This window comes from Mustela putorius, unplaced genomic scaffold, assembly GCF_011764305.1.
Source record: "Mustela putorius furo isolate JIRA1106 unplaced genomic scaffold, ASM1176430v1.1 tig00000127_pilon_pilon_pilon, whole genome shotgun sequence".
Classification (NCBI taxonomy): Eukaryota; Metazoa; Chordata; class Mammalia; order Carnivora; family Mustelidae; genus Mustela; species Mustela putorius.
The window spans coordinates 1270209-1296130 of record NW_025421288.1 but is presented as its reverse complement, the minus strand read 5'-3'; the positions used below and the strand labels follow the sequence as shown (position 1 = coordinate 1296130).

Genomic DNA, 25922 nt, shown 5'->3' with positions numbered 1-25922 from the left:
GTGTTGGTTGTGATTACTCCTCTTTCATTTGTGGTTTTATTTATTTGGGTCCTTTCTTTCTCTTTGATAATTCTGACCAGGGGTTTATCAATCTTATTAATTCTTTCAAAGAACCAGCTCCTACTTCTGTTGATCTGTTCTACTGTTCTTTTGGTTTCTATTTCCCAGAAGGTTGCCCCAGAGCAGAAGGTTAGAGGGTTGCTCTTTCTCCACATCCTTGTCAACATGTACTGGTCCCTGTCTAGTTAATTTTAGCCATTTTGACTGATGTTAGATGGTATCTCATTGTGGTTTTAATTTGCATTTCCCTTATGATTAGTAATGTTGTGCAACTTTCCATGATCTTCTTGGCCATTTGTATGTCTTCTTTGGAAAATGTCTATTTAGGCCCATTGCTCATTTTTTAATCAACTTTTGTTTTGATTTGCATTTGCTATTTAGTTGTATAAATTCCTCATACATTTTGAATATTAACCCCTTATGAGGTATATGACTTGCAAATATTTTATCTCATTCCACAGGTTGCCTTTTCCTTTGGTGCCAAAGTAGTCTGGATTTAGAACTTGAAATCCTGAACTTCAAGATCATGTCATGATGGGATGAGATCTTCACTGGCCTAATTCCTTTTGTGTCATCCTTCTGGGAGCCCTGAACTGCCATTTTACAAGTCTGACTTACTCATTGGAGAGATAGGTTACATGGAGAAGGAGCCAGAAGATTCCAACCTTCTAGCCATCTCTGCCAAGGCACAGCTAACATGAGTAAAGTCATCCTAAACACTCCCTAAAAGCCCCTAATCAGCTGAATAATAGAGTTGAACCTCAGTCCATGTCACATGGAACAGAATAACAGAATGGTTCAGTTAAGCCCTCCCAAAATTCGTATGTAGTTAGACAAAGATTTGTGTATGGCAAGATATAGTGCTATATATAATCAGATACGCTGTGTGTGATCATATCAAATACTTATATATACACATAAGCATTCATATGGGAAGTCAGATACTTATCCATATGTTGTTGGTAACAGACTTCTCTATGTTCACATATAGACACATATATGAAATTGGTTATATACCTACAGATCATTGAACAATGTACCTATATATAACTGTGATTATACAGAGTTACATGAGGTCAGATAGAGATCTCTGTGGTTGAATACCTACTTGTGTATTGTCAAATGTAAGCCTATGAAGTTTTACATGCAAACATACAACGATGCCTTTGAGTATTGTGCTATAATTCATGCCAGCAAAAGACACTGAGCCCTTTCTGATCAGCTAATTAGAAATGTGGACAAGCTGAGGGTTATGGAAGGGAAGTTCAGTGGGGGGATGTGATAACTGGGTGATGGGCATTAAGGAGGGCATGTGATGTGAAGAGCACTGGGTATTATATGCAACTGATAAATACATCTGAAACTAATGATGTACAATATTTTCACTAATTAAATTTAAATTAAAAAAAGAAAATGTGAATCAAATGCAAATAATACATACTACTTTTTAATTAATAAAACCAAAATTCAAGATTTATGTACATTCTATGGAAATGATTACAAAATTTACTGAGACATTGATCAAGCCTTCACAATATATGTCTCATTCTGTATGGGAAAACAAGATATGAAACATGCCATTTTCCTCAAAATCAATGTGGAAGGTCATGAAATTCTAAGTATAGATTTACGAGAAGGTTTCAAACTTCACAAAATAATCTTAAGGTTTATCAGGAAAAATAAATATTTAGAAATTGCAAGAGACTTGAAAAGGCTGAGTAGTTAAGAGAGATTAGTCCTACAAGGTATAATACACCTTAAAATCCTTGACTACTGACATAGAATGTTAGTGGTAGGGTAGAATGTTAGTGGTAGGGAAATACACCAAAGGAAAAGAAGGAGGAGAAGGAGGAGGGAGCAGCACAGGAGGAGGGGAAATGGACCACAAATCCAATACACTAATTGTATAAAATTTAACATATTAAATAGAAAATTTTAAATTATTGCTAAAATTAAAAACCTTGGAAGATTATTTTTTCCTATTTAAGGAAAACAGGCTTGGATTTGTCTTTATTACAAACAAAAGTAAATCCTTGATCACGTAAAAGGAAAACTTTTTTGAGAGTTATTTTTATTTTTTAAAAAGATGATGAAATTTATAAATTCACCAAAAGAAAGTAAATGAAATTTTCCAAGAGTGATGGAATAGAAGAAATCAAAAGAATATGGGAAAAAAAAAAGAATATGGGAACATCATTATAGAAAAACACCCGTAATTAAAACATAAATAAGTTAAATGTTTTGAGCAGATATCAAAGAAGACTATTGTAGCAAATGTACATATTTAATGTAGAAAGAGTTCATAAAAATTCATCAGTAAAAACTCTTCAAGAGATCAAGAATTCAAGAATGCAAGTAACTGACAAAGTTAATGGAGTGGATTCTATGTCACACATTGTACAAATACAGAGTATAAGGAAGGTTAAGTAACTTTTCATGGCTTAAAGGAACTTATAGAGTAATTAACACAAACAATTAATCAAGATTTTTATCTCATCACTTGAAATAATGGTACAGATTTGGAATTAACTAAATGTCTAAGTCCATTTGGGCCACTTTAACAGCATACCACAGACTGGCTTCAACAAAAGTCATTTATTTCTCAGTTATGGGGTCTGGGAAGTCCAACATCAAGACACTTGCAGATTCCATATCTGGTGAGAGCTTGCATCCTAGTTCATAGATAACTGTCTTTGCTGTGTCCTTGTACTGCAGAAAAAGTTAGTGGGGTCTGTGGTCTCCCTCTTTCTCTCTCTCTCTCTCTTTTAGATAATTTATGTTGCTTTTGTTTAGAATAAGAATGTTTCATACAGTTCTTTAACAGTGAATTTGTTTTATCATTCATAGTATATGCTTATGTTGAAATTACTATAGATTTTCTCTCTCTTTTTTTTAATTTTCTTTTTAGTGTTCCAGAATTCATTGTTTATGCATTACACCCAGTGCTTCATGCAATATGTGTTCTCCATGGTACCCACCAGCAGGTTCACCTAACTCCCCATCCCCCTCCCCTCCAAAACCCTCAGTTTGTTTCTCAGAGTCCACAGTCTCTCATTTTCATCTCCCCCTCCAATTTCCCCCAACTCCCTTCTCCTCTCCTCCCAATGTTCTCCATCTTATTCCTTATGCTCCACAAGTAAGTGAAACCATATGATAATTGATTCTCTCTGCTCGATTTATTTCACTTGGCATAATCTCTTCCAGTCCTGTCCACGTTGATACAAAAGTTAGGTATTCATCCTTTCTGATGGAGGCATAATACTTCATTGTATATATGGACCATATCTTCTTTATCCATTCATCTGATGTCACAGTTTGGTGACTGTGACCATTAATACCTATGAACACCGGAGTACAGATGGCCCTTCTTTTCACTACATTTGTATCCTTGGGGTAAATATCGAGTAGTGCAATTGCAGAGTCAGAGGGTAGCTCTATTTTTAGTTTTTTTGAGGAATCTCCACACTGTTTTCCAAAGTGCTGTACCAACTTTCATTCCAACCAACAGTGTAAGAAGGTTCCCCTTTCTCCACATCCTCTCCAACACTTGTTGTTTACTGCCTTGTAAACAACACATGCCTTGTTGCTTTGTTTTGTTGAATAGTGTCTCTTTTTTAAAGAGAGAGTAGTCACATTCAGAAGAGCTCTACCTTTATGACCGAATCAGCTCCCAAACACCCAACCTCCAAATATCATGTATTATAAAGAATTTAATGCATTTTGGAGGGAACACAAATATTCAGTCTATAGTAACATCCAAAAGTAGTTAACCTAATGATATAACTTCTGTTTACTATTATTTAATGATAATGTCTTATTTGGGAAGACTTTGAGATGACATAAGAAATTTCCATAAATATTTTCACAATAATTGATATAAGGTGGGATATAAAGTTTCTCATACACTGAGACTTACCAGTAAAAAGTCTCTATTCCCCATAGCCAGAGCACCCCATGAATCCAGACTAAATAAGGGAGGCAGAAACATGAGTTTCTTTGATCACATCTTCCTATACTATTGGAGTCAAATAACATTTTCTTTCAAATTACATTCAGAGAGAAGGAGACTTATGAAAGAGATCTCTGTTGAAGAAATCAATATATATCGGGGCACCTGGGTGGCTCAGTGGGTTAAGCCTCTGCCTTCGGCTCAGGTCATGATCCCAGGGTCCTGGGTTCGAGCCCCACATTGGGCTCTTTGCTCCCCAGAGAGTGTTCTTTCTCCTCTCTCTCTGCCTGCCTCTCTGCCTACTTGTCTCTATCAGCTCTACAGAGCTCTATCTGTCAAATAAATAAATAAAGTCTTTAAACAAACAAACAAAGAAATCAATACATATCATGACCTCTTTATTAATATAATCTACATTCCTTTAAGAGGAGAGGTAAAAGTGGCATGCCATATTGTCAACATCTTTCTTACAAATGATATCACCCAAAATATCTGGTGTCAGGTTGTGTATTGCATATTTGAAGCTCATGAAGTATGGATTATGTTAATTCCATATGCGAAATTAAGGTCTAAGGTCCCTAAAGAAGGCTATGAAACACTATAAACAACATAAGAGATGGAGATACTGAAAAATGGCAGATATATTATCAAATATCCTAAACTATAAGGGAAGATTAATGGACCATCTCAATAAAAATATAACACAAAACAAAGGTGCTCCCCATGAGGAAATAATAGGATTCCCCAATTAGAAAAATAAGTAAATCTTACTTATCATATCCAGTCTTTTGTTCAGATATTTTTCTTGCCTTATCTTCTTTATCATTAATATTATAACTTGGAAGTAGAATTCTTTTTCAATCCTATTAGCTAAGCAATATGAACAAAATTAAATACTTAAAATTATTGCAGTTACAAAAATAAGATATATTCAAGTATTAAGTATGAGTTGTCTTTGTATGGGAGAAGTGAACCAAGTGTTTATGCCCCATTTCTGAAAATCTTTCTCTGAAATATATAATGAGCAATATTAATTCTGAAAAAGAAAAATTGGGCAAAAGAGAAGCATGTGAAAATTTTCCAGTAATGAAAATAAAGGTAGAATATCTATTATAGCAAAACTCATCACATAGAACACAAACCTATAGTTTCAATAGAAACATTTTATGCCCAAAAGCTACAGACCTACTTTCCTAACAAATTATGAAAATCTTAGAAATCTTTTTTGATCATTATAATATTTACACCTTAAATGCTTTGATCATACCCAAGTTCATTAAACCTAAAGAGAAATTCATTACAAATAAATAATCCTTTCCTAAATGGAGTAACTCTTCATTGAAAAAAGGTGAAAATTTCTCTTCAGCATCATTTTCTTCTTTGGGTCCACAGCTTTTTCATAGCATTTTTCATCTCTCCGTTTCTCAGAGTATAGATCAGAGGGTTTAACATAGGGGTGATAACTGTGTAAAATACAGCCAAGGATTTATCAATGGGTAAAGTAGAAGGAGGTCTCACATATGTAAAAATGCAAGGGACAAAGAAGAGGACCACCACTGTAATGTGAGAACCACAAGTGGATAAGGCTTTGCGCCTCCCTTCCTGACTAAGAGTTTTCAGAGAGTGCAGAATGACCCCATAGGAAATGATTAAGATTGTGAAGATGACCACACAGATTGCCCCATTATTGGCAACTACAGTGAGACCAATAAGATAGGTGTCAGTGCAGGCAAGTTTTAATAATGGATACATGTCACAGATAAAGTGGTCGATGACATTGGGACCACAGAAGGGAAGGTTGTAAGCAAAGAGAAGTTGAACAATAGCATGCAGAAAACCTCCAACCCAGGCCAACAGCAGCAACAGAAAACACACTCGTTGATTCATGATTGTCAAATAATGCAAAGGTTTGCAGATGGCCACATAGCGATCATAGGCCATGGCCACCAGGAGCAAAATCTCAGCACCACCAAATAAGTGCTCTATAAAAAGCTGGGACATGCAAGCTTGGAAGGAAATGGTTTTCTTCTCATAGAGTAAGTCTATAATCATATTTGGAGTAATTGTAGTAGAATAAACAGCATCCATAAATGATAAGTAACCAAGGAAGAAGTACATAGGGGTATCCAGGGATGGGCTGACCACTACAGTCACCACAATGAGTAGGTTGTCCACCATCGTCACAATGTAGATGATCAAGAACACAACAAACAGTATTTTCTGACCTTGGAGGCTCTGGGTGAGCCCCAAGAGGACAAACTCAGTCACATTGTTCCTGTGTTCCATATGTTCTTTTGAATCTCCTTTTCTTACAGTTCAAGAGAAAATTAGCTATAAATATAATGATTATGGTGAATTCCTGAAATCTAACACAATCTGTTTATTCATTTACCTACTAGGCATTATAGTTTCTTATGTTCAGTACTTTCAGAAATTACAAGAATACAAGATGAATGAAAACATTCTCCCTAACCTCACTCAGACAGATATAAGTCACTAAAGACATTGTGGGAAAAGGGCAAAGTAATAAATAAATGGAGGGGCACAACCAACTTTCCAACTGGAAGGTAGTAAAATTGTACATGTAGTGAATTCTTCATATACAAATTTTTAAAAGCATTGTTTTAATCAAAAACTACAGCAAGATTTGTATTTACTTCCCAGTTAACACAAGAGATGACTTTCTAACTTCTAGAATCCTCTTAACTCATAAATAAAATTGATACATTTTATGATATCAAAACTTCTCAAGGACTTTGAAAAGATACCATGACATCAATGGATAAAAATAGATGGGGGGAAAAACTTGTATTTCAAAGGACATACACAATGTTAATATCAAAATACACAGAGCTTTAAGCAAAAAAAAAATACAGAAGAAAAAGAAACCAATGGCAAGTGGCTAAATCACATAGAGAAGCACTGATATGAATAGCTAACAGTCATATGGTATGATGTTGAAACTCATCTGTAAACAGAAACATAGGAACTGAAGTAAGAGCTTGATTATGAAAGTGTGACCTTGGATTCTTCAAAATCACTCGTTGAAGTTTCTGGATGCTACAGCATCCTCTAAACTTCCACAGATCAGCAAACAATGCTCAGAAAACATATCAATTGAAACCATCTGTAGAATTAGAAATATCTTGCCCATTAAAATATCCCTAAGCGTGAAACTAGTTTCTAAAAATACTGTTAGAAAAGTACATTTATTCTGTATCTTTATAAATAAAAATCACCAAAAAGAGTATTACAGAACTGAGCCAATTCCCATATATTCTAATACCCGTAAAGAATCCCTAATATAGCTGATTATCAGATTCACACAGCAGATCTTCTAAAAGACTGAATCCCAGAACCACCAAGATGTAAAATATAAAGTCTACTTTGGAATCCCACATCTAATTACACATCCCAGGTGAAACAATTTTCAATTCAAGGTTGCATCCCTTCTCCCTTCTCTTTTGTGCACTGATACCATCTCTGTGCACACAGACCAAGAAAACACATGCATCATCACAGGATCTTGAGCTGTTTCCATGTGAACAATGCTTTCTGTGTTTGCAGAAAGTCTTATTCATTTCAGTCTTCCAGAAAATGGTTACCTCAAATTTCTGTGATTTTCAAATGAACAGAAAGGCCCTATAACCTAAACAAGTCTAAATACTGGCTGTGAACATAGGGACCCAACATCTTCATTGATAGCAGATTTGTCTCAATAACAAAAGAATGTTAAACTAACATTTTGAGGTTAAAAAAAAGAAGAAGGTCGAATGGGCACCTGGGCAGCTCAGTCAGTTCTGTGTCTTCCTTCTGCTCAAGTCATTATCCCAAGTTCCTAGGATGAAGTCCTAAGTAGGGCTCCTGGTTCAGAGGAGAGGTTTTTTGTTTTTTGGTTTATTTTTTGTTTGTTTGTTTGTTTTGTGTGTGTGTATGTGTGTTTTCCTCCCTCTGCCTCTGCACCCCTCCTTGTGAGTTCTCTCTCACTCATCCACTAGCTCTCTCTCAAACAAATTTTTTTTAAGATTTTATTTATTTATTTATTTGACTGATAGAGATCACATGTAGGCAAGGAGGCAGGCAGAGAGAAGAGGGGGAAAGCAGGCTCTCTGCTGAGCAGAAAGCCCAATGTGGGGCACAATCAGAGTACCCTGGGATCATGACCTGAGCTGAAGGCAGAGGCTTTAACCCACTGAGCCACCCAGTTGCCCCATCTCAAACAAATTTTTTAAAAAATATATACTAAAAAATAAAAAGTTTAACTTCACAGGAGAGAAAGTTGTGAATTGTTAGAAAAGTTTATGTGGTCATGTGGTCAGTTATACTGGTCTGTCTTCACAAAGCATAGTTAAACCTTGGATTCCCTGTATGGAGAATAATTTCATATACATACTTCATTATGCTTTGAGTCCTTCCTTTCAATTCCTGATAAAGCCGGTCATTGAACACTAATCCAAATACTCCTAGGTCGAGACAATGGTGTGTAAACAGTTTATCTGCATTTGAACTACAACACAGATTGTTGAGTCATTGGACTGGTACATTTCCAAGACTGATTCTTCCCTAATTAAATTCATTGGGATCTTCATCATAATTGTGAGGGTAGACCTGCATCTCCAGAGATGCCACGAGGATAATAATCATGTACAACAGAATTTAAACTTTTCCTCTTGGGGAGAAATCACAAAAGAACTTGAGATTGAATCACCAAAAGAGGAATGTCCAGTGTGGACAGAAATGAAATATGTAAAAACTCTATTCTTTCAAGCATGACTTTCAAAATAGGCATAGCTGTTCTGGTTACACTTAAGCTATGTCTTTTTACACAGACACCTAAACTGACTTCCAGGGCATCACAAAAGTAAATTGTGTATGACCCATTTAAAAGTTGTCTCAAATGTGGATAAAGCAAGATTCTCTCCTAAGGGAAGAGTCTTGAATTTGTCACATAGGGCACACAGACAATTTGATAGAACCTGTGTTAGTATGGTAGTGGGAAGGGAGAAAACACTGTGGGAGGTTTCCACTTATGTCAGAGTGCTCAGAGAATGTTCACCAAAATACACACTACACTTGGCCAAAAAAACAAACTGCAATGTATTTTAAAGGGCTTAAATCATACAGGATATATATAATGAAATTCAACAGAAATATAACACTGTTTCCTAATTATTTACAAATTAAACAACATAAATTTAAATTACCATAAATTAAAGAAGAAATATCAGTGAATAGTTTTTATTTATTTTTATTTTTTAAGATTTTATTTATTTATTTGCCAGAGAGAGAGAGAGAGCATGCACAAGCAGAGGGAGCAGCAGGTAGAGGTAGAAGCAGAATCTCCACTGAACAAGGAGCCCAGTGAAGGACTAGATCCCAGGACCCTGAGATCATGACCTGAACCAAAGGCAGATGCTTAACTGACTGAGGCACCCTGACATCTCAGTGAATAGTTTTTAAAATAAAGTTTCAACAGAAAGATAATGAAAAGGGTGTGTGTGTATGTGTGTGTGTGTGTGTGTGTGTGTGTGTGTGTCTATAGGGTGCGGTTAAAGGAGTGCTTAGAAAGAAATGGATAGCTGTAAATAGAAGTATTAGGAACCAAGAGACATTACATGAAATGAATTCAAGCCTCCATCTTAAGAACCTGAGCAAGGAAAACCAAAATAAACCCAAAGAACATTGGGTAGAATGGAAATACTAAATAAAAGATAAAAACCATGAAGTGAGAAATTAATTGAATAAAAACTGGAATGTAACATAGAATAGAGAAAATATATAAATCCAGGAAATTGTTCTTTCGAAGATTCATAAAACTGATACATTCCTAGCAAAATGGATTAAAAAAAACTAAGAGAAAGAACAAAGGATAAGAATCAAGAATGAAGAGAGCTATATCCCTCCATTCTATTGATCTGAAAAGGATAACAAAAGAGCATCATAAATGAATTTATGCCACCTAAGAAAGTGGAGCTCCATTATGAAAGTTACAACTTTCTAAAGAGACACAGAAAAATAATTAAAAACTGAAATAATCTGGGGTGCCTAGCTGGCTCATCAGTGGAGCATGTGACTCTTGATCTTGAACTCTTGAGTTCAAGCCTCATGTTGGGTATAGAGATTACTTAAAAAAAATAATATTTTTTAAACTGAATAATCTAACACTGTTAAATTAATTAATCAATTAATTAATTAATTCTTTAAAATCCTTCCCCTCCTAAAACAAAAAATTTCACTCCCATACAAATTTATCAATTATCCTATATAAAAATTAATCAAACCATAGTACCAATCTTAAATAAATATGTTCAAGAATAAGGAGAAATTAAAATACTCCCTGACTCATCTTATTCATCCAACATAACCCTTACACTTGGAAACAAGAACATCACAAGAATAATAATCAGACCAGTCGTCTAAAATTTCCCTATTCAAAGACAAAATAGTTTCATACCTAGAAAATCTCAAAGGATCTATAAAAAGAGTTAATAGAATTAATTAGTGAGTTTAGTAAGGTCATAAGATACACACATGATCCAAAAAAAATTAATCATATATCTATAAACTAACAAAAAACAACTTGAAATTGAAACTTTAAAATGTGCCATTTAAACTAACAATAAAAATCATGACCTCCTTAGGCATAAAATGCATAAATATATGCTGTAGAATACTTAAACTACAAAATATTAATGAAAAATGTCAAAGGAAAAGTAAGTACTTGGAGAGATATAACACAGTCAGGAATTGGAAGGCTCATTACTGCTAAAATCTCAGATCTCCTCAAAATGATATATTGATTCAATGCAACGCTCAACAAAATCCCACTAATCTTTTATGTGTTATAAAAATAAGTTCATTCAAAAATTTATCTATAAAGGTAAAAATAACAGGATTCCCATGTGGCTGGTTGGCTAAGCATCTGCTTTCAGCTCAGGTCATGATCCCAAGGTCCTAGAATCAAGTCCAGTTTCAGGCCCCTTGCTCAGTGAGGAAACTGCTTCTCCCTTTGCCTGATTCAGTTCCAAGGAAGATAAAATTGACATAGTGGTTAATTATGGCTAACTCTTAAGTCAAGGGAGTAATTAAAAAAGATAACTCCAAAGAGACAAAAAGGTGGAAATACCATTCCATGCTCATGTATCGGAAAAATAAACATTGTTAAAATGTCTATACTGCCTAGAGCAATATATATTTTCAATGCCATTCCAATCAAAATTCCACTGGCATTTTCAAAGAGTTAGAGCAAACAATCCTAACATTTGTATGGAATCAGAAGAGACCCCGAATTGCTAAGGAAATGTTAATAAAGAGAAACAGAACTGGGGGCATCACGTTGCCTGATTTCAAGCTTTACTACAAAGCTGTGATCACCAAGACATCATTTTACTGACAATAAACAGACACATAGACCAGTGGAACAGAGTAGAGTGCCCAGATATGGACCCTCAACTCTATGCTCAAATAAACTTCGACAAAGTAGGGAAAAATATATAGTTGAAAAAAGATAGTCTCTTCAATAAATGGTGCTGGGAAAATTGGACAGCTATATGTAGAAGAATGAAACTCGACCATTCTCTTACACCATATACAAAGATAAACTCTAAATGAATAGAAGACCTCAACATGAGACAGGAATTCATCAGAATCCTAGAGGAGAACATAGCCAGTAACCTCTTCAATATCAGCCACAACAACTTCTTTCAAGATATGTCTTGAAAGGCAAAGGAAACAAAAGAAAAAAATGAATTTTGGGGACTTCATCAAGATCAAAAGCTTCTTCACAGCACAGGAAACTGTCAACAAAACAAAAAGGCAACCTATGGAATGGGAGAAGATATTCGCAAATGACAATACAGACAAAAGGCTGATATCTAGGATCTATAAAGAACTTCTCAAACTCAACATGCACAAAACAGATACTCATGTCAAAAAATGGGCAGAAGACACGAACAGACACTTCTCTATTGAAGACATACAAATGGCTAACAGACACATGAAAAATGTTCATCATTCCTAGCCATTAGGGAGATTCAAATCAAAACCACATTGAGATACCACCTTACACCAGTTAGAATGGCCAAAATTAACAAGACAGTAAATAATGTGTGTTGGAGAGGATGTGGAAAAAGGGGAACCCTCTTTCACTGTTGGTGGGAATGCAAGTTGGTATAGCCACTTTGGAAAACAGTGTGGAGGTTCCTTAAGAAATTAAAAATAGAGCTTCCCTATGACCCTGAAATTGCACTACTGGGTATTTACCCCAAAGATAGAAATGTAGTGAAAAGAAGGGCCATCTGTACCCCAGTGCTCATAGCAGCAATGGCCACGGTCACCAAACTTGGAAAGAATCAAAATGCTCTTCAACAGACGAATGGATAAGGATGATGTGATCCATATACACTATGAAGTATTATGCCTCCATCAGAAAAGATGAATCCCCAACTTTTGTATCAACATGGACAGGACTGGAAGAGATTATGCTGAGTGAAATAAGTCTGGGAGAGAGAGTTAATTCTCATATGGATTCACTTATTTGTGAAGCATAAGAAATAACATGGAGGACATGAGCAGATGGAGAGGAGAAGGGAGTTGGGGGAAATTGGAGGAGGGGAAGAACCATGAGAGGCTGTGGATTGAAAAAAAATCTGTTGGTTTTGATGGGTCAGGGGATAGGTATTATGGAAGGCATGTATTGCATGGAATGCTGGTGGTGTATATTATGGAGAGCACGTATTACATGGAACACTAGGTGTGATACATAAACAATGAATTCTGGTACAATGAAAAGAAATTTAAAAAAATTAAAAAAAATTTAAAAAGCAAACTTAGAAGTTATATTAAGTACATTAAGTTATATTTAGGTATATTTAGAAATGAAACCTAGAAACATTAAGTGATTTGCATAGAACCAAGAATAGAGCCTAGTATAAATGAAAATATTTTTAGAAAGAAGGGTAAAATAATAGATTAGCCAAATTTAATTTTGAAAAGAACAAGTTCAAGGCGTTAGACTATCTGATATGTATACTTAATATATAGTATTGGAGAAAAAGTACATATGTAGTTCAATGAACTCAAATAGCCTAGAGATAGACCTTCATATTTGATGACTTATGATAAATGCATGGAGGCAATTCAATGGAGAAATGATAGCCTTTTCAACAAATGGTGCTGCAGTGAAAAGATAACTTTTGCAAAGAGTGAACCTTGATCAACACCTCAAGCCATAAATAAAAGTTAATCCAAAATGGCTCATAGAGCTAAATGTAAACCTAAAACTATAAAACATCTTGATGAGAACATCAGAGAATATCTTTGTGACCTTGAGTTAGGCAAAGATTGTCTAGGCATAACAATAAAGGCATAGTCAATTTAAGAAGTGATATCTTGAACTCCATAACTCAAAAATTATTCTCTTTGAGGGATATTTTTAATAAGGAAAATGAAAGATAAGACACTGATGGTGAGAAAATATTTGCAAATTTATATATCTGATAAAGGACTTGCTTTCAGAATACATAAAGAACTCTCAATTTTCAATAATGATAAACAACTCAGCATACAATGGTCGAAGGAACTAAACAGATATTTCACCAAAGCAGATACATCAATTGGCAAAAAAGCACATGAAAATTGTTCAAAATCATTAGCTATTTGGTAAATGCAAATTAAAACGATAAGAAGATAACACTACTGACTATTCAAAAGGCAAAATTGAAAACTTGATAATGCCACTTTCTAACAGAGAAAAAACCTAGAAATGTCATTTGCTGCTAATAATTTGCTACACTTTAGAAAACAGTTTAAAGATGTTTTAGGAAACTATACACCTACATAAAATCCATCTCTTCTACTCCTAGGAATTTATCCAATTGTATTGGGAACTTATGTTCATGAACACAAAAACAATAAAAAAAATAGAAAAAAAATGCTAAAAACAAAAAACCTTTAAGTGAATGTTTATAGTGGTTTTGCTCATTATTTCAAATATCTGGAAACAACTAAAATATCTATTAGTTGTAAAAGGGATAAATAAACCTCTCATATAGCCATAGGATAGAATAATATTCAGCAATAAAAATGAATGAACTATTGATAAACACATTATGCATAAGTTTCCAATGCATTATGGAAAAGAAAGAAGCCAGATTTAAAATACTACATACTGGACATGATCTTATATATAAATAACCATAAAGTCTCCATTAAAATTGCAAGAATTATTTTTTTTTAAAAAACTCAGCAAACTTATAAAATACAAAATCAACATACAAAAACCAGTTGTATTTATACATAATAACAGCAAACTATCCCAAAGAGAGGTTGAGAAAATAATTCTATTACAATTTCATCAAAAAGAATAAAATACTTAGGAATAAATTTAACCAAGGCAATAAAAGATTTTCATCCTTAAAATTATATGACATTGATGAAACATTTTAAAGATATGAATAAAGGGAAAGATATCCTGTGTTCATGGACTGAAAGAATAAAGTTGTTAAAAGTTTCCATACTATCCAAAGTATCTACAGATTCAATACAACCCCTGTCAAAACTTTAATGACACTGAAAAAAGTTCATATGGAAGCACAAAAGACCCAAAATAGTCAAAACAATCTTGAAAAAGAAAAAAAAAAAAAAAAAGCAACATCACAAAAATACATTTCAAAAGTAGAGTAATTAAATGGTTATGATTCTGACATAAAAATAGGTATGTAGACCAATGGAAGAGACTAGAAATCTCAGAACTAATCCCATGCATATGCAGTCAACTAATATCTGAAAAGGGCACCAAGAATACACTATGGAGAAAGGAAAGTCACTTTGTTGTGCTGGGAAAACTGGATATCAATAAGCAAAAGAATGAAATTGGACTTGAGCTATTGTTTGAATGTTTGCATACTCCAAAATTCATATTTTCATATCTAATATCTTATGTAATAGTATTAACAGATGTGTCTTTGGGAGGTGATTAGATCATGAGGGCATGAAATAAATGCCCTTATAAAAGAAGTGTGTTGGTGAAGACATAGAGAAGTTAAAAACCATGCATGCTGTTGGTGGGAATGTAAGCTGGTGTGACCACTAGGAAAAATAGTATGGAAATTCCTAAAATAGTTAAAAGTAGAACTATCCTATGATACAGCAATCCTACACCTAGGTGTATATCCAAAGGAAATTATATCAGTATTTTGAAGAGATATCTGCACCCAATGTTTATTGAAGTATTATTCACAATAGGGGTGCCTCAGAGGTTCGGTGGGTTAAGCCTCTGCCTCTGGCTCAGGTCACAGTCTCTCAGGGTCCTGGGATCGAGCTCCACATTGGGCAATAGACAAGATACAAAAAACAAAAAACAAAACAAACAAACAAACAAAACCCTCTCTTGATGGATGAATGGACAAAAAACATGGGGCCTGTATAAATAATGGAATATTATTTCTCTATAAAAAAAGAAAATTCTGCTTTTTAAGATATGGTTGAAGGAGATGTTAAATGAAATATGCCAGATATAGAAAGACAAATACTACATGATCTCAGTTATATGTGGTAGTTTAAAAAAGAAAAAAAATTCAGGGAGAGGCAAGATGGTGGGGAAGTAGGAGGAGGTGCCATTTCAACCTGTACCCTAAAGTGAGCTAATTACCTACCAAAGAACTCCAATCACCCATGAAATCAGCCTGAGATTAGAATTATACATGTCTGGATCTCTATGGGGCCATAAGATGCCAGTGGGCAGGTAGCACAGAGTGGGAACATGGGACTGATATTGGAAGATAAACAAAAAAGGGAGGGAGCCACCAGAAGCGACCCACTAGAAAGTAATAGCCCAATACGAGAGTGCACTGCGACTGGGGACCAGCATTAACTTGGAGTCTAGTTGAAAGCACTCCAAAAGAGCAAAGGATCACAGGGGGATATTATGGAAATCTGGGTGGTTAGAGACAGGGGTTAAAGACCCTGGACTCAGGACAGCCACCCCTGGAGCTGAGCCAGAGAGAGTGCGGCAAAGAAATCAGGTCTTGGTCCCTGAGCCACGAGCACGTCTGAGAGCGTGTGGGATATGGCTTCGGTGAGGGGCTGGAAGCCTCGCCAGCTAGCAGAAACACAGCCTTTTTGCAGTCCCCATGTGTGCGCCATGCTGCGTTACTAGAGCCTGAGTTGAGCCCCACAACCTCCCCCTGATAGAGACACATACAGGCACCAGCCCGACACTCTGGGACCCAGAAAGTCTAGGCACTCTCAGCCCGGGCCACTGAGAAAATCTCGTGATTTTCGAGTGTGCAATCACTGCTTGGAACCTCTCTGGTTGTCTGGAGATGCCCAGACGGCCACCGCTGCCGTGCTTTTGGGTACAAGCATGAGTTCCTGTGTCCCCAGGGACCACAATTCACAACGTGCTGTGCCAGTGGCCGAGGGGGTACTTATGTGTGCTGCAACACCCAGAGGGGAACAGACTGAGGCTTCTCTCTGAGAGGGAGGTCTGGATGCAGTTTGCTTCCCTCTAAACCTCTAAAAAACATTAAAAGCTGTCAAGGCGAGAGAAAACAAACAAACAAACAAACATAAAAACATCCAGGGAACAAAAGCCTGAAAAAACGGCTTCCTCAGGGTCCACCCCCTTGAGGGGGGCTGGAGGACTTATCTCAGGAAACATTGCCTGAAAACACACATGGCAGGCCCCTTCCCCAGAAAGACAACCCAGAAAAAGAAAAAAAAAGAAGAAAGAAGAAGAAGAAGAAGGAGAAGGAGAAGAAGAAGAAGGAGAAGAATAAGAAGAAGAAGAAAAGAGAACAACAACTACTACTCCACAGATACAACTTTTATTTTTGATTCGTTCCCACAATTCTGGTGCGTTTTTTTTTTTCCTTATAGTATGTTTTTTATTATTTATTTATTTATTTTAATTTTATAATTTTTTTAAATAAACATATAATGTATTTTTATCCCCAGGGGTACAGGTCTGTGAATCACCAGGTTTACACACTTCACAGCACTAACCATAACACATACCCTCCCCAATGTCCAGAACCCCACCACCCTCTCCCAAACCACCTCCACCAGCAATCCTCAGTTTGTTTTGTGAGATTAAGAGTCACATATGGTTTGTTTCCCTCCCAATCTCATCTTGTTTCATTTATTCTTCTCGTACCCCCTTAATACCCCATGTTGCATCTCCACTTCCTCATATCAGGAAGATCATATGATAGGTGTCTTTCTCTGATTGACTTATTTCGCTAAGCATGATACCCTCTCGTTCCATCCACATCATCAAAAATGGCAAGATTTGATTTCTTTTGATGGCTGCATAGTATTCCATTGCGTATATATACCACCTCTTCTTTATCTATTCATCTGTTGATCGACATCTAGCTTCTTTCCATAGTTTAGCTATTGTAGGCATTGCTACTATAAACATTCTGGTGCACGTGCCCCTTCAGATTACTTCGGTTGTATCTTTCGGGTAAAAACCCAGTAGTGCTATTGCTGGTTCATAGGATAGTACTATATTCAACATTTTGAGGAACCTCCATGTTGTTTTCCCGAGTGGGTGCACCAGCTTGCATTCCCACCAACAGTGTAGAAAGGTTCCCGTTTCTCAACATCCTCACCAGCATCTGTCATTTCCTGACTTGTTAATTTTAGCCATTCTGACTGGTGTGAGGTGGATTGTGCTTTTAATTTGTATTTCCCTGATGCCAAGTAATGTGGAGCATTTTTTTCATGTGTCTGTTGGCCATTTGGATGTCTTCTTTGCAGATATGTCTGTTCATGTCTTCTGCCCATTTCTTGATTGGATTATTTATTCTTTGCGTGTTGAGTTTGCTAAGTTCTTTATAGATTTTGGACACTAGCCCTTTATCTGATATGTCATTTGCAAATATCTTCTCCCATTCTGTCAGTTGTCTTTTGGTTTTGTTAATTGTTTCCTTTGCTGTGCAAAAGCTTTTGATCCTGATCAAAGCCCAAAAGTTTTTTTGCCCTTGCTTCCCTTGTCTTTGGCGATGTTCCTAGGAAGAAGTTGCTACGGCTGAGGTCAAAGAGGTTGCCGCCTGTGTTCTCCTCAAGGATTTTGATGGAATCCTTTCTCACATTGAGGTCCTTCATCCGTTTGAGTCTATTTCCATGTGTGGTGTAAGGAAATGGTCCAATTTTAATTTCCTGCATGTGGCTGTCCAATTTTCCCAACAGCATTTATTGAAGAGGCTGTCTTTTTTCCATTCGACATTCTTTCCTGCTTTGTCAAAGATGAGTTGACCATAGAGTTGAGGGTCTATTTCTGGGCTCTCTATTCTGTTCCATTGATCTATGTGTCTGTTTTTGTGCCAGTACCATGCTGTCTTGATGATGACAGCTTTGGAATAGAGCTTGAAGTCCAGAATTGTAATGCCACCAACACTGGCTTTCTTTTCCAATATTCCTTTGGCTATTCGAGGTCTTTACTGGTTCCATATGAATTTTAGGATTATTTGAAAAAATGGATGGTATTTTGATAGGAATTGCATTAAATGTGTAGATTGCTTTAGGTAGCATAGACATCTTCACAATATTTGTTCTTCCAATCCAGAAGCATGGAACATTTTTCCATTTCTTTGTGTCTTCCTCAATTTCTTTCATGAGTACTTTATAGTTTTCTGAGTATAGATTCTTAGCCTCTTTGGTTAGCCAAATTCTTAGCCTCTTATGGTTTTGGGTGCAATTGTAAATGGGATCAACTCCTTAATTTCTCTTTCTTCTGTCTTGTTGTTGTTGTAGAGAAATGCAACTGATTTCTGTGCATTGATTTTATATCCTGACACTTTACTGAATTCCTGTACAAGTTCTAGCAGTTTTGGAGTGGGGTCTTTTGGGTTTTCCACATATAGTATCAAATCATCTGTGAAGAGTGATAGTTTCACTTCTTCTTCACTGATTTGGATGCTTTTAATTTCCTTTTGTTGTCTGTTTGCTGAGCCTATGATTTCTAGTACTATGTTGAATAGCAGTGGTGATAATGGACATCCTTGCCATGTTCCTGACCTTAGCGGAAAACCTTTTAGTTTTTCTCCATTGAGAATGATATTTGTGGTGGGGTTTTCATAGGTGGCTTTGATAATATTGAGGTATGTGCCCTCTATCCCTACATTTTGAAGAGTTTTGATCAGGAAGAGATGCTGTACTTTGTCAAATGCTTTTTCAGCATCTATTGAGAGTATCATATGGTTCTTGTTCTTTCTTTTATTAATGTGTTGTATCACATTGATTGATTTGCGGATGTTGAACCAACCTTGTAGCCTCGGAATAAATCCCACTTAGTCGTGGTGAGTAATCATTTTAATGTACTGTTGAATCCTATTGGCTAGTATTTTGGTGAGAATCTTCGCATCTGGGTTCATCAAGGATATTGGTCTGTAACTCTTTTTTGATGGGATCCTTGTCTGGTTTGGGGATCAAGGTGATGCTGGCCTCATAAGATGAGTTTGGAAGTTTTCCTCCATTTCTATTTTTTGGAACTGTTTCAGGACAATAGGAATTATATCTTCTTTAAATGTTTGGTATAAATTACCTGGGGAGCCGTCTGGCCCTGGGCTTTTGTTTGTTTGCAGATTTTTGATGACTGTTTCAATCTCCTTATTTGTTATGGGTCTGTTAAGGTTTTTTATTTCTTCCTGGTTCAGTTTTGATAGTTTATATGTCTCTAGGAATGCATCCATTTCTTCCAGATTGTCAAATTTGTTGGCATAGAGTCGCTCATAGTATATTCTTATAAGTGTCTGTATTTCTTTAGTGTTAGTTGTGATCTCTCCTCTTTCATTCATGGTTTTATTTACTTGGGTTCTTTCTCTTTTCTTTTTGATAAGTCTGGCCAGGGGGTTATCAATCTTATTAATTCTTTCCAAGAACTTGCTCTTAGTTTTGTTGATTTGTTCTATTTTTTTTTTTTTTTTGGTTTCTATTTCATTGATTTCTGCTCTGATCTTTATGATTTCTCTTCTCCTGCTGGGTTTAGGGTTTCTTTCTTGTTCTTTCTCCAGCTCCTTTAGGTGTAGGGTTAGGTTGTGTATTTGAGACCTTTCTTGTTTCTTGAGAAAGGCTTGTACTGCTATGTATTTACCTCTCAGGATTGCCTTGGTTGTGTCCCACAGATTTTGAACCATTGTGTTTTCATTATCATTTGTTTCCATGACTTTTTTCAATTGTTCTTTAATTTCCTGGTTAACCCATTCATTCTTTAGAAAGATGCTGTTTAGTCTCCATGTATTTGGGTTCTTTCCAAATTTCCTCTTGTGATTGAGTTCTAACTTCAGAACATTGTGGTCTGAAAATATGGAGGGTTGATCCCAATCTTTTGATACCAGTCGAGACCTGATTTAGGACCCAGGATGTGATCTATTCTGGAGAATATTCCTGTACACTAGAGGAGAATGTGTATTCTGTTGCTGTAAAATAAATGTTCTGAATGTATATGTGATGTCCATCTGGTCCAGTGTGTCATTTAAGGCCTTTATCTCCTTGTTGATCTTTTGCTTGGATGATCTGTCCATTTCAGTGAGGGCAGTGTTAAAGTTCCCTACTATTATTGTATTATTGTTGATGTGTTTCTTTGATTTTGTTATTAATTGGTTTATATAGTTGGCTGCTCCCACATTAGGGGCATAGATATTTAAAAGTGTTAGATCTTCTTGTTGGAGAGATCCTTTGAGTATGATATAGTGTCCTTCCTCATCTCTTTATATAGTCTTTGGCTTAAAATCTATTTGATCTGATATAAGGATTCCCACCCCTGCTTTCTTCTGATGTCCATTAGCATGGTAAATTGTTTTCCACCCCCTCACTTTAAATCTGGAGGTGTCTTTGGGTCTAAAATGAGTTTGTTGTAGGCAACAGATAGATTTTTTTTTTTTAATCTATTCTGATACTCTATGTCTTTTGATTGGGGCATTTAGCCCATTAACATTCAAGGTAACTATTTAGAGATGTGAATTTAGTGCCATTCGTTGTATTGCCTTTCAGGTGACTGTTACTGTAAATTGCCTCTGTTCCTTTCTGATCTACTCCTTTTAGGCTCTCTCTTTGCTTAGAGGACCCCTTTCAATATTTCCTGTATAGTTGGTTTGGTGTTTGTAAATTCTTTCAGTTTTTGTTTGTCCTGGAAGCTTTTTATCTCTCCTTCTATTTTCAATGATAGCCTAGCTGGATATAGTATTCTTGGCTGCATGTTTTTCTCGTTTAGTGCTCTGAATATATCATGCCAGCTCTTTCTGGCCTGCCAGGTCTCTATGGATAAGTCCGCTGCCAATCTAATATTTTTACCATTGTATGTTACAGACTTCTTTCCTGGGCTGCTTTCAGGATTTTCTCGTTGTCACTAAGACTTGTAAATTTTACTGTTAGATGACGTGGTGTGGACCTATTCTTGTTGATTTTCAGGGAGGGTTCTCTGCACTTCCTTGATTTTGATGCTTGTTCCCTTTGCCATATTAGGGAAATTCCCTCCAGTAATTCTCTCCAGTATACCTTCTGCTCCCCTCTCTCTTTCTTCTTCTTCTGGAATTCCAATTATTCTAATGTTGTTTCATCTTATGGTGTCACTTGTCTCTCGAATTTTCCCTTCATGGTCCAGTAGCTCTTTGTCCCGCTTTTGGTCAGCTTCTTTATTCTTTGTCATTTGGTCTTTTATATCACTAATTCTTTCTTCTGCCTCACTTATCCTAGCAGTGAGAGCCTCTATTTTTTATTGCTCCTCATTAACAGCTTTTTTTATTTCAATTTGGTTAGATTTTAGTTCTTTTATTTCTCCAGAAAGGGCTTTTATATCTCCCGAACGGGTTTCTCTAATATCTTCCATGCCTTTTTCGAGCCCGGCTAGAACCTTGAGAATCGTCATTCTGAACTCTAGATCTGACATATTACCAGTGTCTGTATTGTTTGGGTCCCTAGCCTTTGGTACTGCCTCTTGTTCTTTTTTTTAATTTTTTTTTTTTTTGTTGTGAATTTTTCCACCTTGTCCTTTTGTCCAGATAAGAGTATATGAAGGAGCAAGTAAAATACTAAAAAGGTGGCAAAGACCCCAGGAAAATAGGCTTTAACCAGATCAGAAGAGATCCCAAATGGTGGGGGGGGGGAGGGGATAAAAAGAGGTTCAGGAAAAAAAAGAAACAATTAAAAAAGAAAATGAATAAATAAAAAATATAAAAAAGAAATATATATATATATATTAGATAAACTAGTTAAAAAACATTAAAAATAAGGGTAAAAGTTAAAAAAATTAGCAGAAGAAGAAAACAATTGAAAAAAAAATATTAAATTAACTGCAAGACTAAAGAATCATGGGGAGAAAGCCATGAGTTCTGTTCTTTGCTTTCTCCTCCTCTGGAATTTCGCTGCTCTCCTTGGTATTGAACCTGCACTCCTTGATAGGTGAACTTGGTCCTGGCTGGATTTCTTGTTGATCTTCTGGGGGAGGGGCCTGTTGTAGTTATTCTCAAGTGTATGGGACAAAAATTTGATGTTAGGGTGGGAGAAGGTCTAAAGATACTGTGTCTAGTGTTGGAAGTCCATGGACTTAGGTTGAGAGATGGGTCTGCAGAGCTGAATGGCTCATGGACATTACTTAAGGTAGCAGCGTGGCATCAAGAAGATTTTCAGGTTTCTAAGTTCTAGGCATACTTTTAAGATAAACAGTTTCTATTGACTCCCAGTCACCTTCTTGCAAGCTCTGTGAGTTCCCACAAGACTTTTTTTTTATATATAGATAATTTTTTAATCTATTTATCTTCACAGTGAGATGTCCAGTACATCAAATTCCAAAATAACCTTTTAACCTGAACTTTTTGATACATATGCCTATGTTTTTTTGTTTTTTTTTAATTTTTTATTTTTTTTATATACATATATTTTTATCCCCAGGGGTACAGGTCTGTGAATCACCAGGTTTACACACTTCACAGCACTCACCAAAGCACATACCCTCCCCAACGTCCATAATCCCACCCCCTTCTCCCAACCCCCCTCCCCCCAGCTACCCTCAGTTTGTTTTGTGAGATTAAGAGTCACTTATGGTTTGTCTCCCTCCCAATCCCATCTTGTTTCATTTATTCTTCTACATATGCCTATGTTTTACTTTTGCTTTTCTATTTTTTTATTTTAGTTTAGTTTATTCTTTTTTTATTTATATATTTTAATATTCATATAGAGTTAAACTTCAAGGTAATCCTCTTTCCCCAATCAATGCTACCTCTATAAGTGAACCAAATTTTAATCCCCCTTTATCTTAGGTTACTTGCGTCTTTTAACAAATATATCAAGATACATCCAGGAAGAATCAAAATAAACTTCCTTGCCCACACTGAGAATTTATAACCACTCTCCCATCTTTTTCTTCCACTAGTGTTTCTATGTATTTGTGTTTGTGTTTGTCCTGATAGTATATAAATCTTATACTTGGGATTCTATTTTTTTTTCTTTTGCTTCCTTTTTTTTGCATATATATATATATATATATATATATATATATGTTTCTTCCTTTTTTTCCTTATATATATATATTTTTTTTCTCTTGTCATATAATTTTATCAGTCTTTTTATTTGTCTTTTTTTGTTTGTATACTTCATAAATCTTACCTTGGGGCCCATTAAGCTGAGCTTTCTCATTTATCTTTCTTTTTTTCCCCTATCTCTCTCTCTCTCTCTCTTATTTTTTTCTTTTTGCTCTCTTTCTTTTTTCTTTCATTTGTGTGAGGACTCTTGGTTGCTCAGAAGTGTTCCAGGGTGCACCTTGACTGCAGCATGGTCAATACATCCAACTACATCCATTCAGCCATCTCTCACAAAAATGACTAGAAGGCGGAATGCCCAACAGAAGAAAAATTGAGAGGATGGATCTTCTGCAACAGAGCTAATGGCTATCAACATAGACAATATGTCCCAAAGGGAATTCAGGCTAACAATTATCCAGGCAGTAGCTAGGTTGGAAAAAGCCATGGATGACAAAATGGAATTGATTACGGCAGAACCAAAAGCTACCAGGGATGATGTTCACAATGTTAGGGCAGAACTAAAGGCCACCAGGGATGATGTTCACAATGTTCTTAATGAGTTCTAATCTAATCTAAATTCCCTCAAAGCTAGGGTAACTAAGACAGAAGATAGAATTAGTATCTGGAGGACAAACAGATAGAGAAAAAGGAATGGGAGGAAGCCTGGAACAAACAGCTTAGAAGCCATAAAAACAGAATTAGTGAAATAAATGATGCCATGAAACATTCCAAAGTCAGAACTGTTGGAATCCCTGAAGGGGAGGAGAAAGAAAAAAGTGTAGAACATATAGTGGAACAAGTTCTCCATGAAACCTTTCCCAATATCATGGATAGAACCAGCATTCATGTACTAGAGTCAGAAAGGTCTTCCCCAAGATTATAGATTCTCAAAAGTCCTCAAGACACCTGATGGTAAGAATAAAGAATTATATTGTAAACAGGCCCTCTTGAAGGCAACTAGGACAAAGAAGCTCATTATGTACAGAGGAAAGCCCATCAGAATAATGTCAGACCTGTCCACAGAAACCTGGCAATCCAGAAAGGGCTGGCAAGATATATTCAGGGCATTAAATGAGAAGAACATGCAGCCAAGAATACTTTATCCAGCAAGACTGCATTCAAAATGGATGGAGGGATGAAGAATTTCAAGACCGGCAAGGCGTAAAAGACTATGCAACCACCAAGCCAACACTGCAAGAAATATTAAGGGGGGTTCTATAAATGAGGAAAAATCCTAAGAATAGCATTGAACAGAAATATAGAGACAATCTACAGAAAGAAAGACATAACACGATGGTAACAAAGGTAACATGATGTCAATAAAAACGCATCTCTCAAAAATCACTCTCAATGTGAATGTCTTAATGTGCCCATAAAACGACACAGGGTTGCAGATTGGATAAAACGACAGGAACCATCCATATGTTGTCTACAAGTGACCCATTTTGAACCTAAAGATACACCCAGACTGAAAGTGAAGGGATGGAGAAGCACCTTTCATGCCTATGGGCCTCAAAAGAAACTATAAACTCCCAAAATTGAACTAGGAAGAAATTGACAACCTGAATAGACCAATATCTAGTAATGAGATTGAAGCAGTGATCAAAAACCTCCCAAAAAACAAGAGCCCAGGACCTGATGGATTCCCTGGGGAATTCTACCGAACTTTCAAAAAAGAAATAACACCTCTTCTCTTGAAGCTGTTTCAAAAAATTGAAGCAGAAAGAAAACTTTCAGACTCTTTCTATGAAGCCAGCATTACCCTGATGCCCAAACCAGGCAAAGACCCTAACAAAAAGGAGAATTTCAGACCAATATCACTGATGAATATGGATGCTAAGATTCTCAACAAGATCCTAGAAAACAGGATCCAATAGCGCTTTAAAAAGATTATCCACCATGACCAGGTGGAATTCATCCCTGGTCTACAAGGATGGTTCAAGATTCGCAAATCAATCAATGTGATACAACAAATTAATATGAGAAGAGAGAAGAACCACATGGTCCTCTCAATTGATGCAGAAAAAGCATTTGACAAAATCCAGCATCCGTTCCTGATTAAAACGCTTCAAAGTACAGGGAGAGAGGGAAAATACCTGAGCTTCATCAAATGTATCTATGAAAACCCCACAGCAAATATCATCCTCAAATGATAAAGCTCACAGCCTTCCTGTTGACATCAGGAACATGACAAGGATGCCCACTCTCACCACTCTTGTTCAACATAGTATTAGAAGTCCTAGCAACAGTAATCAGACAACAAAGAGAAAAAAAAGTATCCAAATTGTCAGTGAAGAAGTCAAACTCTCTCTTCACAGATGACATGATTCTATATATGGAAAACCCAAAAGACTCCACCCCCAAACTACTAGAACTCATACAGCAATTCA

General features: G+C 36.1%; 1 protein-coding gene across 1 annotated transcript; it reads right to left on the bottom strand.

Moving 5' to 3' along the window:
• Positions 1-5377: 5377 nt before the first annotated feature.
• On the bottom strand, positions 5378-6295 carry LOC101688391 (olfactory receptor 4A15-like). The gene has a single exon (XM_013050566.2). It carries the CDS (start codon positions 6293-6295, stop codon positions 5378-5380), a length of 918 nt encoding a protein of 305 aa, XP_012906020.2.
• Between the last annotated feature and the right edge of the window lie 19627 nt (positions 6296-25922).

What these genes read in the sequence shown, in the direction of transcription:
- LOC101688391 (XM_013050566.2), bottom strand. Translation starts at nt 6,295, where the DNA reads ATGGAACACAGGAACAATGTGACTGAGTTTGTCCTCTTGGGGCTCACC.